Source organism: Eleutherodactylus coqui, chromosome 12, assembly GCF_035609145.1.
Source record: "Eleutherodactylus coqui strain aEleCoq1 chromosome 12, aEleCoq1.hap1, whole genome shotgun sequence".
NCBI classification, from domain to species: domain Eukaryota; kingdom Metazoa; phylum Chordata; class Amphibia; order Anura; family Eleutherodactylidae; genus Eleutherodactylus; species Eleutherodactylus coqui.
Window position 1 is genome coordinate 68077674 of NC_089848.1, and position 14192 is coordinate 68091865.

A 14192-nucleotide genomic window follows, 5' to 3' on the forward strand; every position below is an offset into this window, starting at 1 on the left:
TCCTCACTGAGGTGACATGGGGGGGGGGGGGGGGGGGGCAGCCTCCTCACAGAGGTAACATGGGTAGGGCAGCCTCCTCGTAGCGGTGACATGGGTAGGGCAGCCTCCTCGTAGCGGTGACATGTGGAGGGCAGTCTCCTCACTGAGGTGACATGGGTAGGGCAGCCTCCTCGTAGCGGTGACATGTGAGGGTGGCGCTGCTGCCCAGTGAAGGGTCCCAGAACAAGGCAGTCTGTGAGAGGGAGCCAGGAGAAAACAAAGAAAAGTGGGAGAGCGCTGCGGTGACATCATGCCGCACTAATGCTCTCCCGCCCACACTGCTCCGGCCTCAGTGTCTCCTAGCAACTCTGTCACAATAGGACTTAGTATCGTGGCATGTCCCAGGCAGTGTGTGACAGGGACGACTGTGCGCCTATCGGAGCGGCCACCTTTGTGCTGGCATGAGGCGGCATGCCTCGTACTTCCCCGTGTGCGGCGGACATGCGCTGAGGCTGGAGCTCGGCGCTGCCTCCCGCTTTATAAAGCCACCTGTGTGCTGAACTTGAGGAGAGCCGCTGTGACTGCCGCCCAGCACACCCACTAGAATAGGCTCTTTGTGTGAGGGATGGCAGCCGAGCCGGGCACACTAGGTTGGCACTGCCTGTAGCGCCCGATGCCCCGCGCTGTCACAGGCTAATGCTGCACGGAGAGGAGAAGCCTGGGCATCGGAACAAGGCGATATGCCCGGCAGCTCAGCCCCACAAAGCCGTCAGTGTGGAGGCGCAGAACGGGCTCCCCGAGACTCCCGGACCCACCCTGAGCTCCCACCTCACACCCTGCGGGACCATGGGGGCTGCCCGCCGGCACCTGGGCAGGGGCGCCCCGGGAGGCAGCCTGATGGCATTTGGTGTGCTCTCGCTTCTTCTGGGACTCTGCCAGTCAGGTGAGCTCTTGTGGAGCAGGTGGCAACATGTAGATGTACCCGGGGCAGATATGCCTCACTGCTGTAGTGTATCCTCACCTCTAGGATATATATATATATTACACACACTGGTAGTTCTATATCCACACCTCTATATCATACACATGCTATATATACTTATATCCGCATCTCTATATTATACATATGATGTTAATATAGAGGTATTATATTTATACATATATCATACCTCTATATTTATAGTGTGTATTATAAATAGTTTTTTCATGTTTTCATTTATTTTTGTCATTTATTTATTTCCCAGTCTGTAGTAGTAGACTTCTATACTCTTTTATAACCCATTTATTACATGGTGGTTAGTAAGATCCAGGCAATATTTGGAGACTAGTTGTGCCCATACAGTGTGCTGCTTTATGTCTATACTGTATTGTCTAGGTTGTGATATACGGTACCTATATAGTAGTCTTGCTCATGTAGCGATGCAGATATCAATGTGCCTATAGAATCCATATACCCGTCCCCATACATGGACTAGGAGCCAGAATTACGTTTGGTACTCATGCAGCTATACTATACATACGTTTCTTTGTACCTGTGGAATCCATATAGTTTTCCTTCTACACAAATCACGATCTATATGTATTTTTGGTGTTGGAGCAGTATATACATTGTATTCCATAGTTCTCACTGTACCTATAGAATCCACATGCTGTAACTTTCTGTAAATGCAGCTCTTGGTCATATATTGGTACATGTACTGCATGTGGATGCTGTACTACACAGATTTCTGCACACCTATAGATTCTGCTTTGCTGTCCGTATATGTGGATGGAGAGCTACAGTATATGTAGTTATATACAATATACGCATTATTACTTTATATACTGTGTATACTTTATTATATAGATCTCAATGCCCCTATAGAGTCCATACAGTTATCTATTTATGTGGATATATGTGTGGATATATATATATACACACACACACTAATCATGGATAACTAGTTGCAGTATAACTATTTACCTATAGAATCTACATAGCTGTCTCTATATAGGGCTCTAGATCTATGTGTACATTTAGTGTTCCTATAGCAGTATATGGATGTGGATGCCCTCTTATATTTTGGTGTCAACATGGTTTTAGTATCTGTATATGTATATTTGGGGCTCATATCGCAGTATATATATATATTCATATGCAATAGATACCTTTTTTTTTACAAAAATCTCACTGCACCTATAGAATCCATGTAGTCATCAAATGTTTGTGGATCGAATCTATCTATCTATCTATCTATCTATCTATCTATCTATCTATCTATCTATCTATCTATCTATCTATCTATCTATCTATCTATCTATCTTCTATATGTAATGATGTATGACAGATCTCTGTGTACCTATATTATCTATATAGTTGTATGTGTATATAGGGGTCTAGCTCTATATGAACATTTTGTCTTCATATAGCAGTATATGGATGTTCTGTTATACAGACGTCAGTGTAGATTTAGTACCAGTATAGCTGGTCGTGCATGTATACTTGGGTCTATATGTACACTTGGGGTCCATCTACAGGAGCATTGTATATGGATGCTAGGGGGTACATGTAAGTATATGTTAATCTATATATATATTGGACATAGATGTGTCAGTGACCCCCTACAACCACTATCCCCCCAAATCAGCTCTAAGAACTAAGGAGACTATAACGTTCTAAATTTGGGGTACTTTTCTTTGGGGTACACCTTATATATACAGTATACATCTTTAGGGACCCTTTAGGCATAGTAACATAGCCGCCTATATATAAATAACCCGGGACTGGTAACAGTACAAAGGAAATATATTGGGTAACAAGGATCAGAAGAGCTTCCCAGCACTTTCCAGGACATTTGATGTGGTGCCCAGTAAGACTACTATAGCTTCTCATCATAATAACATTAGTCACAGTCCTGATGGAGGCGCTGAGATCGCTGCCACCGCACAACAGCTCGCAGCACCATGTGGACTGCAGTGTACTAGTAAGAAGAAACCTCTTTGATGGCCGCGGATACAGACAGTTGGCAGAATGACACTCACATGCTTGGCTTTTGTCATGGTCACATATTCTAATTGAGTCCACAAAGTGATTGTTCCTTGCAGAGGAGCCTGGATCATGAGTTCAGATCCAGGGATTTGCAGCACTCCGATTACTCCTAAGGTTTGGTGATACTTATAGGGTGTTGTGGGGTCAGGTATTATGGGCTCTGAACCGAACCTAGGGGATGAGGTACTATACAGGGGATCAAGTGCTTAGAAGTTTACATAGAAAGGATCCTAATAAGATGTTCAAGGTGAACATAACCCTACTAGAGCTTCCCTGTCTGACCTTCCTGGGAACAGTCCTGCCGCGGGGCTCTCTTACTTTTCGTTTGCTGTAAAGTATGTCAATTTAGAGGCTGTGATCTGATGTTACGGACTGCAGGAAGGATGCATCGCATCACTCAGTCTTAGCTAGAGGTGATCACACCTTGATGGTGAGCCATGCTCTTAGATCAATGACACACTACATCCAAGACGGACGCAAAAAACGGCTTGTCCGGAGGTAACAGTTGTCCAAAAGGATAGATATATACAGAAGTCAGAGAACAAAATGGTTAACGGTGAAGCTAAACAATTGGGAAAAGGGGAAATCTTACCTTGTCATACCTAAATGCTGCCTAAAAGGGGGGCGATCGCCCTACCTAGACCATCCTTAGATGATTAATGGGGGTTACAGTTAACAGATGCAAATATCAATAGTCACAACAGCACTAAATAACAGATATTAAGTTTGAACACCAGGGACTTATTTGAGGCACAGATGGCACCGAGAGGATGTGAACTGGACCAGAACTCCATTATGAAAGGGATAACCAGCGCCCTCTGAGAGGAGGGGCCAGAATTTATATACTACGATAATTGTTGATTGGCCGGCTAGAAAAACCACCTCTCTGCCAACCAATCAAGTCTCACACTAGCAGATGAATAGTTACAATTCAGCAGCGAATAACAGGACGCAAGATCTGACATCGCGGTCACATGGTCTGGGCTGACGTCAGCCCGGACGTGCTTCTGGTCTGCGGCCGTCGCAGTGCACCACTATCATGGTCAGCACGCTGTGATGTGACGCTTGTGATACTTTTGGGAAACAAGAGTCAATGATTTGTATTGTATTGTATTGCTAAGCAACCTGGAATTATGTGTGGTCCAGCGCTGACTTTATTTGGTCCTTTGATGGTCTTCTGGGTACTTGCCGGATGAGATTTGAACCAGATCGCCATTGTATCCAGGTAGTTGTTACTGGAACTTAACCTTTTGGGATATAATATCTAAACCAAGTAATCGGCTACTTTTTGACTATTCGTAAAACGTCCATAAAAAATATCGCCATGTGATAAGCCCTATAGACTTACATTAGCTCTATACTATGGTCCCCTCAACACAGACTTATGGAACAAAAATACGCTCATCTGAAAGCAGCCTAACGCTGGAGTCACACGTAGGTTTTTATTTTTTATTTCCAAAATTGCAACGTTTTCCCCATTTCTGACAATAGCTTTTTTAGGCAAAAGAAGCCGCGTCCAGCTGTTAGCTGTATATGAAATACACTAAAAAAACTGTTTTTGGTAGTGGTGTTTTGCTTTTCCAGATTTTGTGTGCGTTTTTTCTTTAAAGGGGTTGTCCCACTTCTAGCTGTTTTGCTACAAGTAGCAGACAGCTCTGTATATTGTGCAGTGGCCTAGATTAGTACTGCAGGATGAGTCCCATTCACTTCAATAGGACGCCGACTGCAATACCGACCCGAGCTACTGCGCAATGTATGAAATTGTCTGCTTCCCGTAGCAAAAAAAGCTAGAAGTGGGACGACCCCTTTAACAAAGAAAAAACAGAAAAAAAGACAATGGGGGAAATTTACTAAATCTGGCATCTCTGACACCGGGCTTAGTATGATTTCCTGTAATGAAGAGTAGCATCCCAGCAGCTCCATGTGCCTTCTCTGAAATGTACACAGGTGCCGATTTCTGCCATAATTTATACATACATCGGTTGGTCTGGGGCAGCCACACCCACTACCACCTAGCCCCAGCCATTAAAAAAAGGTGGCAGGGATGGCACAGAAAGAAGAAAAATTGTGAACTTTTGCGCAAATATTAGTGATCTCTTTATGCCAGCAGCTGACATAAAAACTCATAAATGTGCCCTTGTGTCTGAAGGAAGCCTCAGGGATGTTTCACAAACAGGTTTTTGTGACTGTTTTTTTCATGCATTTTTTTAGCCAAAGCCAGATATGGAAACTATAAAGGAAGGACTTCTACTTCTTCCTGCCGATCCACTTCTGGCTTTGGCAAAAAAATCTGCATGAAAAACTTGAGTGGCATTTTTCCAAAAAACGCTGTATGCCCAACCCCTCTTCGGGTTCATGACTACAACCAGAATGTAGGTATAGAAGCCCTGAGTTGTACAGAGCTATAATTAGGCACCTATAAAAGTCCGGCGGTCCCTACCTACCTCTGTAGGTCTCCCATATGGAGGCAATTGTAGCTTTATTCCATGTGAATGTGGCAGAATATTAATGGGCCGTGCTCCTCCATACGCCCTATCATTGGGTTATTTGTCTCAGAAGCATTACTTCCCAATACTTCCATATGTAGATACATACAGCGGCACAATGTGCCTGACGCCTAACAGGGAATAGAATGTATCAATCTCATACAACAGAAAAAGTGTATCGGCTTACTATGGACACATGATGATACTGTATTAAGTGAAGGGATTAATCAGAAGTCTGCAGTGCGTAGGCACAGTACCGGTGAATATAAAGTCCAGCATGGCAGGAGTATATATAACGCCTTGAAGCTTTGTTTCATATTATTAACAAAATGAAATTAAACGTCAAGGTTTTATGTATAAACATCATTCCAAATGAAACATTTAGAGGAGAGCTGTCGCTCTGCACGCTCTCCCATAGACTTGTATTGGCTCTCCCATAGACTTGCATTGGCTCTCCCATAGACTTGTATTGGCTCTCCCATAGACTTGTATTGGCTCTTCTATAGACTTGTATTGGCTCCCCCATAGACTTATATTGGCTCTTCTATAGACTTGTATTGGCTCTCCCATAGACTTGTATTGGCTCTCCCATAGACTTGTATTGGCTCTTCTATAGACTTGTATTGGCTCCCCCATAGACTTATATTGGCTCTTCTATAGACTTGTATTGGCTCTCCCATAGACCTGTATTGGCTCTCCCATAGACTTGTATTGGCTCTCCCATAGACTTGTATTGGTTCTCCCATAGACTTGTATTGGCTCTCCCATAGACTTGTATTGGCTCTCCCATAGACTTGTATTGGCTCTCCCATAGACTTGTATTGGCTCTCCCATAGACTTGTATTTATCTCTTCCATAGACTTGTATTGGTTCTCCCATAGACTTGTATTGGCTCTCCCATAGACTTGTATTGGCTCTCCCATAGACTTGCATTGGCTCTCCCATAGACTTGTATCGGCACCCCCATAGACTTGCATTGGCTCTCCCATAGACTTGTATTGTCTCTTCCATAGACTTGTATTGGTTCTCCCATAGACTTATATTGGCTCTTCTATAGACTTGTATTGGTTCTCCCATAGACTTGTATTGGCTCTTCCATAGACTTGTATTGGCTCTTCCATAGACTTGCATTGGCTCTCCCATAGACTTGCATTGGCTCTCCCATAGACTTGTATTGGCTCTCCCATAGACTTGTATTGGCTATCCCATAGACTTGTATTGGCTATCCCATAGACTTGCATTTGCTATCCCATAGACTTGCATTGGCTATCCCATAGATTTGCATTGGCTCTCCCATAGTAACATAGTATGTTAGGCTGAATAAAGACAATGTCCACCTAGTTCAGCCTGTTTCACCCCCCCCCCCCCTTCCCCACCCTGTTGGTCCAGAGGTCCATGGACTTGTATTGTAGTGTGCGTACGGCAATCTAAGAAAAGTCACATTGCCAGCGCAAGAGTCAGGGTGTCGGTGAGTATAAAAATCGGCATCAGCTCCCTGTCACCTCACCTAACAGCACCATTACCTAGTTTATAGTGCTGTAAGGAGGTGACAGGTTCACTTATCTGTTATTTCTGAGCTGAGTGGTCCAGTAGGCGGAACTATTAGTGACTGACAGCTGATTGTGCATACGGAAGTAACTGTCAATCACTGATAAGACTGCCTACTGGACCCCTCCGCTAAGAAAGTGCAGAGATTTAGCTGAATATTATACACGTTCTACTGAATTTTCCCCTTTAAACGACACATCAATTTTCTATACATGTTCCTTCAACATATCCGGCTCAAAATACCATAAGACAAAGCGCTGCATGCAAAAGCTGGGAGCTTGGTAGATAGCGCACGGACCCCATTATAGTCAATGGGGTACATCTGGCGCTGTTCGGTTCTGCCTAGAGACAGAATGATTCGGCAGCGGGGATTCCCCTTTCATGCTCCGTCCAGAACCCCGAGCGCTGATGTGAAACCACCATAACCATTTTCTGGCCTGGTTCTTTCATAAAGGCCCCATGCGTATTTCCCATCAGAAGTCCTCGGTTGATCTGATTATAAGCTATCAGAGTTCTTCAGAGGTGGAAAGGAAGGATGATTTCTGACAGTTTTCTGCAATAACTCAGCCCCAGATACATACAGGGTTGTGATGAGATAGTCCTCGTCTACAGCAAGTTATGGGCCTAGGAGCCACGTGCCTGTTTACACTAGCATGGGTATCTTACTGTTCACAAAGTGGCACGAGCTTCTGGATGCAAGAAAAGGGGTGAAATTCTTCCTAAGTGGTAAGATTTGGGAGCCATCACCTGTGTCAGTCGGTCAGACACACAGGACGCAGCTGGAGAAATATATCCAAACTAGTGCCAAGAAAAAGTGGAGCAGTTGGCCATAACATCCCATCAGCTTGCATTTTCCAGAGGTCTTTAGGAAAATGACGGCAGCAACTTGATTGGTTACCAGAGGTAATTGCTTTACTTTTCATTTAGTCTTCCTTCACACATAGGGGGATGTAACATACCCCGTACATCAGATTTCTGGTGTAAAAAACCTACATTTTTGCATAAATACTATTTGTGCAAAAAATGATGGCTTCTGGGCATTTTCCCACATCCTCTTCATTGAGCCAAAAAGTCAATGGGACTTTGCAGAAGGCCACGGGGAACATTTACTATAATTTACACTGGAAACCGGTTAGTACAAATATATACCAGCCTTTAGCTGGTGTAGATATGCCTGTTTAGTACCTGGCGCAGACAGCAATTACAGACGTATCACTGCAAAAGGACAAATCAACCCAAAAATCACTGCCAGCTGCTATATTTACAGATATGCTGATACCCAGCTACACAAGGGCAGCTATACAACACTCCCCTACAGAATGCAGACGGGCACATTGCTATATGGGGAGCATTGCACAAGTGCAAGATACTGGTGATTGGGGAGTTGGGGAGCTATTCTTCATACTCACGGGGTGCCCCGTGAAGTTGGCGTGCGCACACAGCGGGACACCTTTCAGACGGTTCTGTGCATGCTTTTTCCTATATAGATGAATGGAGAGTATGTGCACAGAGCTGTCTGCAAAGAGTCACGCTGTGTGTGCGCCAATCACGGTGAGCATGAAGCACATAATGTGAATTTGCGCGCATAATACGCAGTGCATGGAACCCAGTGATTTCTGGTATAATTTACATGGAACCCACATAAATTATACCAGAATTGTATGTACATTTATATATAGGTGCTTGGAGCTGCCGGTGAGTCTCCCCATGTAATAGGTGCATCGTGGGCCGGGGGAATTATACTAAGGGCAGCATCTGAAATGCCAGTTTTAGTAAATTTCCCCATGTGTGACTCCAGCCTCAGGGTGCTGCCACACGGGAAAGCTTTGTTTAGGTTTTTTTATGCTGTTTTTGATCCCAAAAACAGATGAGCAGTATAAAAGGAAAGTGAAGAGGACGAATAGCGGTAAGACTACATTCACATGAGCGTGAATCTCGTCTGATTTTGGACGTTGCGAGATGCACAAAACCCGCGCGAATATCAACTCCAATCTTTTAAATGGAGTCATATACAGGAAAGATGGTAAAAAAGATCGCTGCATGTCCTATTTTTTCTCGTCCCTCCCAACGCATCGCCCTTTGTTTTCAGTGAGTTTGCCTTCTTTCCCAGAAGTGTATATTGGCCACCGTTTACACGGCCGGCTGATATACGCTCGTGGGAAAAAAGCCACAGTCAGACAACATCTCCTGCTGTGCACGTGAGTGCGATGCGATGTTTCCCATTGAAATCAATAGGTAAGACTAATCCTCCGATGCGCGCGAAACAAGCGGCGGAGGATCGAAACTGCAAAGAAGCGATGAAAGGTGTTTCTGCATGAAAAACACCTCGCATCCGCAGGAAAAACGTACGATGACAAGCGCGATATCGGGCGAGAAACCCATGTGATTGTAGCCTTATACTTCTCTTTTTTTCAATCCACTTCTAGTTTTTTTCTTTAAAACCAGCCTAAAAGCCCCAGAAGAGCCGCTGCAGGTGTGAGAGCGCCCTGGCACTGGTCTGGGTAACCCTCCTCCTCCCGCTGTTATAGGGGGCTCATAAACCCCTCCGTCGCACCATCCCCCTCCACTTCTCACAGGTCTGTCTGTATTTTCTTAGCTGGGATATTACAGCAGATGTATCTGATTATGTTAGTTATTTGCAGCAGCCGACCGCCTCTCCAGTGCAAGAAGTTCAAGTTGCAACACTTTCATATTAAGTTGCAGGTTCCTTTGTAACTTTCAGGACGCGTTCAGCAGATTCTGCTGTGATTCAGCCCTGTTATTCCCCACACCGCCTGTCATCATATCCAGAAAGGAAAACCAGTTGTCAATTTATTCAGACATTTCCAAGAGGACTGACCGAGGATTGACTTATGGTGCTTTTACACCTAACGAGAACCTCACGATTCTTGTTTGCCCTAGTAACAAGCTGGTGACGTCATCAGCCGCTCGTTCGCGCTCGGGCAGCTTGGTAAGACAGACAGATCAGCGTTGGGAATCGCGCACTTCTCGTTCAGTCTTTCTCGTTCCCTTGGGTGAATGATCCGGGTTAAAACCAACAATGATTTGAATGGTGGCCGAAACTGAACAACGACAAAAAGCGCTCCTAGTTGGCTCCTAGTTATATGTGCCTTCTGTAGAAGGGCTTCGGTTGGGCAGAAAAGTTTGCAGCATTTCTTCAGGATTCAAATGTGCTAAATTTTGTAGGTCTTTGATCAGGAATCCCTCAAATTCCCTCCATAGAGTAGCCGTACAAGGGTCCCCCGCGTTTCCGAAGAGTCTGGTGATTACACCATGGGGGGTAGCTGGGGAAGGCTCAGGGGCAAGGCGGACTCCTAAGTTATCCCAGATCTCGCAGGGACCTCGAAGCAGGGGATTAAAATCCTCTGATCTGTATTTAGATTTCGTAGGGATCCTCTACCAGGGACTCACCATGTGAATCCCTCTTCAAAAAGTTAAGAAGTTTGTCCCTCACCGGAGCAATCAACTCCAACCAGTAACTAAGTTGGGAGGCCATATAGAAGTCCTGAACGCACGGCTGGTCAATCCCTCCCTCAGATCTCCTCATCATTAAACTGAAAGCTAATTTAGGTCTCTTCTGTCTCCAAACGTAACCAGTAAAAAATTGCGCGGAGGCTTTTAAAGAAGCTTCCGGGAGCGAAAATGTCTGCATTTTTAAACACTTTTTAAAAATGACTTGAGTTTTCAATGGTCTTCATAGCGTTTTTGATGAGCATTTTTGATGGTGTTTTTTTTATCTGGCAACATTCAAACGAACATGCATTTTTTTTACCTTTTTCTGGTATTTTATAGATAAACCTATGGAAAAAAATCCTGAATAAATGCCAAACACACAGTATGCTGTGTTTTTAAAAAAGCGCTCCAGGCCACAGAAAGACAAAAATGAAAACGTTGTGTATGTAGGCTTTTCAATAGCTTGCTATAGACCTTAAAGGGGTTTTCTGGGCTATTTCAGGTCATCAATAGCTGATCAGCTGGGGTCCCAGACTGATCAGCTGTTTGGGCGCCCACTGTCATCAGCAAAACACAGGATACAGAATGAAAGCAGATAGCCCCGAACTCTGTGCAGTGGCCGGTGCAGGTAATTGCAGACGCAGCTTCTATTAAAGCTACTAGAGTTGCACCTGCAATCAGCAAAGAGTTGATCAGCTGGGGTTCGAGCTTCTACTGCATCCGATCAACTATTGATGACCTATGCGGAGGAAAAGTCATCAATAAAAATTGCCTGGAAAACCCCTTTAAACTTACAATCTGCCAGCAGCATATCTAACCGAGAAATGCTGTACAACAATGTGTGTGAATCCAGCCTTCAGCTGCAAGCACATGATGTGGTTGGGAGCCCGTCAAAAACACACAGGTATATACACCGTGCATGTGCAGGTCTTGTTCTGAAACTTGGAACGGAAGTGCAATTCATTATGTAGCTGCTCCGCAGTGTGTAGAAGTGAGCCAGTGTCACCTTGGTTAGCTATTCCCTTTCTATCTGAAACTCCTGACCTCCTCCGATGGTCATGTGATCTCTATTCTAACCAGCTCAGAATTACTTACCGTTATGCTGTTTATAACTAGTCAGCTTCTCAGTCTGTTTAATGCTATTACATGGACCTTACTGCAGAAACTGCCTAGAGGGGAACATAGGGATTCCTATCAGAGTTAGGGCTTATTCAAACAAGAGTATATCTGCCAGACGATATACGCTACCATCTGATGCATTGGATTCCAATGTATTAGATCACATAGGTGTAATCCTGGCCGGGCAGGAAGCTATCTCTCCTGTGGGGGCCAATGACAGCAGCCGGAGAAGGGAGGTGGGAGGGAGTTTAGCTCCTCTCTGCCCCTTGCTGCTGTTAACAATCTCCCTCCCCCCCCCCCCCTCCCATTGCTGGCTGCGGAAAATGGGCTGGAACTTAGCTCTGCCCCCTCCTATTGCAAAGAGTCGGAGGTGAGGAGGGATGGGGGAGACAGATTTGCAAAGCTAAGCTGCCTTCCCCCGCCCAATGGCACATACGCTGAGCCCGTGCAGCGTATATCGGCCGGCCATGAAAACGCCGGCCGATATACGCTCGTGTGAATAAGCCCTTACTGAGGATAATCACACAACTCTTGTAACGCAGGTATAGTACTGGAAATGAGAGTTCATCTTCTGGACTGTATACTTAGACGGTAAAGATAATTACACTTTTCACCCAGCAGGCAGAAATGGTATAGCATCTAGCTAATGCTGTGCTGATGACCTCCAGAGTGTGACAGACAATCAGGTGAGGGGGGCAGAGATGGAAAAATATGTTTTTCTACCAGAGTGTCCCATTAAGATGCAGCCAATTTAGAGCAATGCTTCAGCTTAAACTACCTATTGTATGCTTACAGAGTCACTGTGCATCTTCTGATAGCTAATTAGTCATTACATGAGATAGGGGATTCCTTTTATGCTGATTGATAACTGCTAATGACTGGATTACTTTTTGTCAAATTATTCAAGGAAACACAAGCTGTAGAGTCGAAAATCAGAAAGCAAGATCTGCCAGGAAGGCACTGCTCATCAGAAGCAGTGACGCTGCAGGCACAAGCAGCGGTACATGCATACAGGGCTTATTGCCCGCAGTGGATTTTTCCGTAATGCATTTCGCCGTGGATCTGCGGAAATATCCACAACTAATCCACAGCAAAATCCTCGTGTATTGTAACATAGTAACATAGTATGTAAGGCCGAATGAAGACATTGTCCATCTAGTCCAGCCTGTCTATCCTACTGTGTTGATCCAGAGGAAGGCAAAAAACCCCAAGGCCAGAAGCCAATTAGCCCTTTTGGGGGAAAAATTCCTTCCCGACTCCCTAATGGCAATCAGACTGTTCCCTGGATCAACCCCTAATAGTTCCTACCTGCCTATATACCCGGATTGACACTTAAAGGGGTTGTCCCGCGGCAGCAAGTGGGTCTATACACTTCTGTATGGCCATAATAATGCACTTTGTAATGTACATTGTGCATTAATTATGAGCCATACAGAAGTTATAAAAAGTTTTATACTTACCTGCTCCGTTGCTGGCGTCCTCGTTCCCATGGAGCCGACTAATTTTCGCCCTCCGATGGCCAAATTAGCCGCGCTTGCGCAGTCCGGGTCTTCTGCTGTTCTCTATGGGGCTCCGTGTAGCTCCGCCCCGTCACGTGCCGATTCCAGCCAATCAGGAGGCTGGAATCGGCAATGGACCGCACAGAAGAGCTGCGGTCCACGGAGGTAGAGGATCCCGGCGGCCATCTTCACCGGTAAGTATAGAAGTCACCGGAGCGCCGGGATTCAGGTAAGCGCTGTGCTGTTCTTTTTTTCAGTCCCTGCATCGGGGTTGTCTCGCGCCGAGCGGGGGGGGGGGGGGGGGGGGGGGGGGGGGGGGGTTGAAAAAAAAAAAAACCCGTTTCGGCGCGGGACAACCCCTTTAACCTAATATTTATATCCTGTAATATCCTTCTCCAGAAAGACATCTAGTCCCCTCTTAAACTCCTCTATGGATTTTGCCATCACCACGTCCTCAGGTAGAGAGTTCCACAGTCTAGCTGCTCTTACAGTAAAGGACCCCTTTCTGTGTTGGTGATGAAACCTACTTTCCTCTAATCGTAGCGGATGTCCTCTTGTTACCGTCGTGGTCCTGGGTGTGAACAGATCCTGGGAGAGATCCATGTGTTGTCCCCTCATGTACTTATACATGGTTATTTGGTCGCCTCTTAACCTTCTTTTTTCTAGAGTAAATAGTCCCAATTTGGATAGCCTCTCTGGGTATTCCAGTCCCGTCGTTCCATGTATTAGTTTAGTTGCCCTTCTTTGAACCCCTTCAAGCACTGTAACATCTTTCCTGAGCACCGGTGACCAGAATTGTACGCAGTATTCCATGTGAGGTCTGACAAGTGCCTTATATAATGGAAGGATAATGTTCTCGTCCCTCGCCCCTATACCTCTTTTAATGCACCCCAAGACTTTATTTGCCTTTGCAGCAGCTGACTGGCATTGGTTACTCCAGTTTAGTCTATTATCCACTTATACCCCCAGATCCTTTTCCATATCACTTTTCCCTAGTGGTACCCCATTTAGTGTATATTGGTGACATCCGTTCCTCCTGCCCATGTGCATAGTCTTACATTTTTCAACATTGAACTTCAT

General features: G+C 45.2%; 1 protein-coding gene across 1 annotated transcript in view; it reads left to right on the plus strand.

Moving 5' to 3' along the window:
• Positions 1 to 521: 521 nt before the first annotated feature.
• ITGB8 (integrin subunit beta 8) overlaps positions 522 to 14192 on the plus strand; it is a 125670-nt gene continuing 111999 nt past the window's right edge. The window contains exon 1 of the mRNA XM_066585798.1: positions 522 to 922. Within this exon, the coding sequence (XP_066441895.1) occupies positions 676 to 922 (247 nt within the window). The 5' untranslated portion in view covers positions 522 to 675. The remainder of the gene's footprint in view (positions 923 to 14192) is intronic.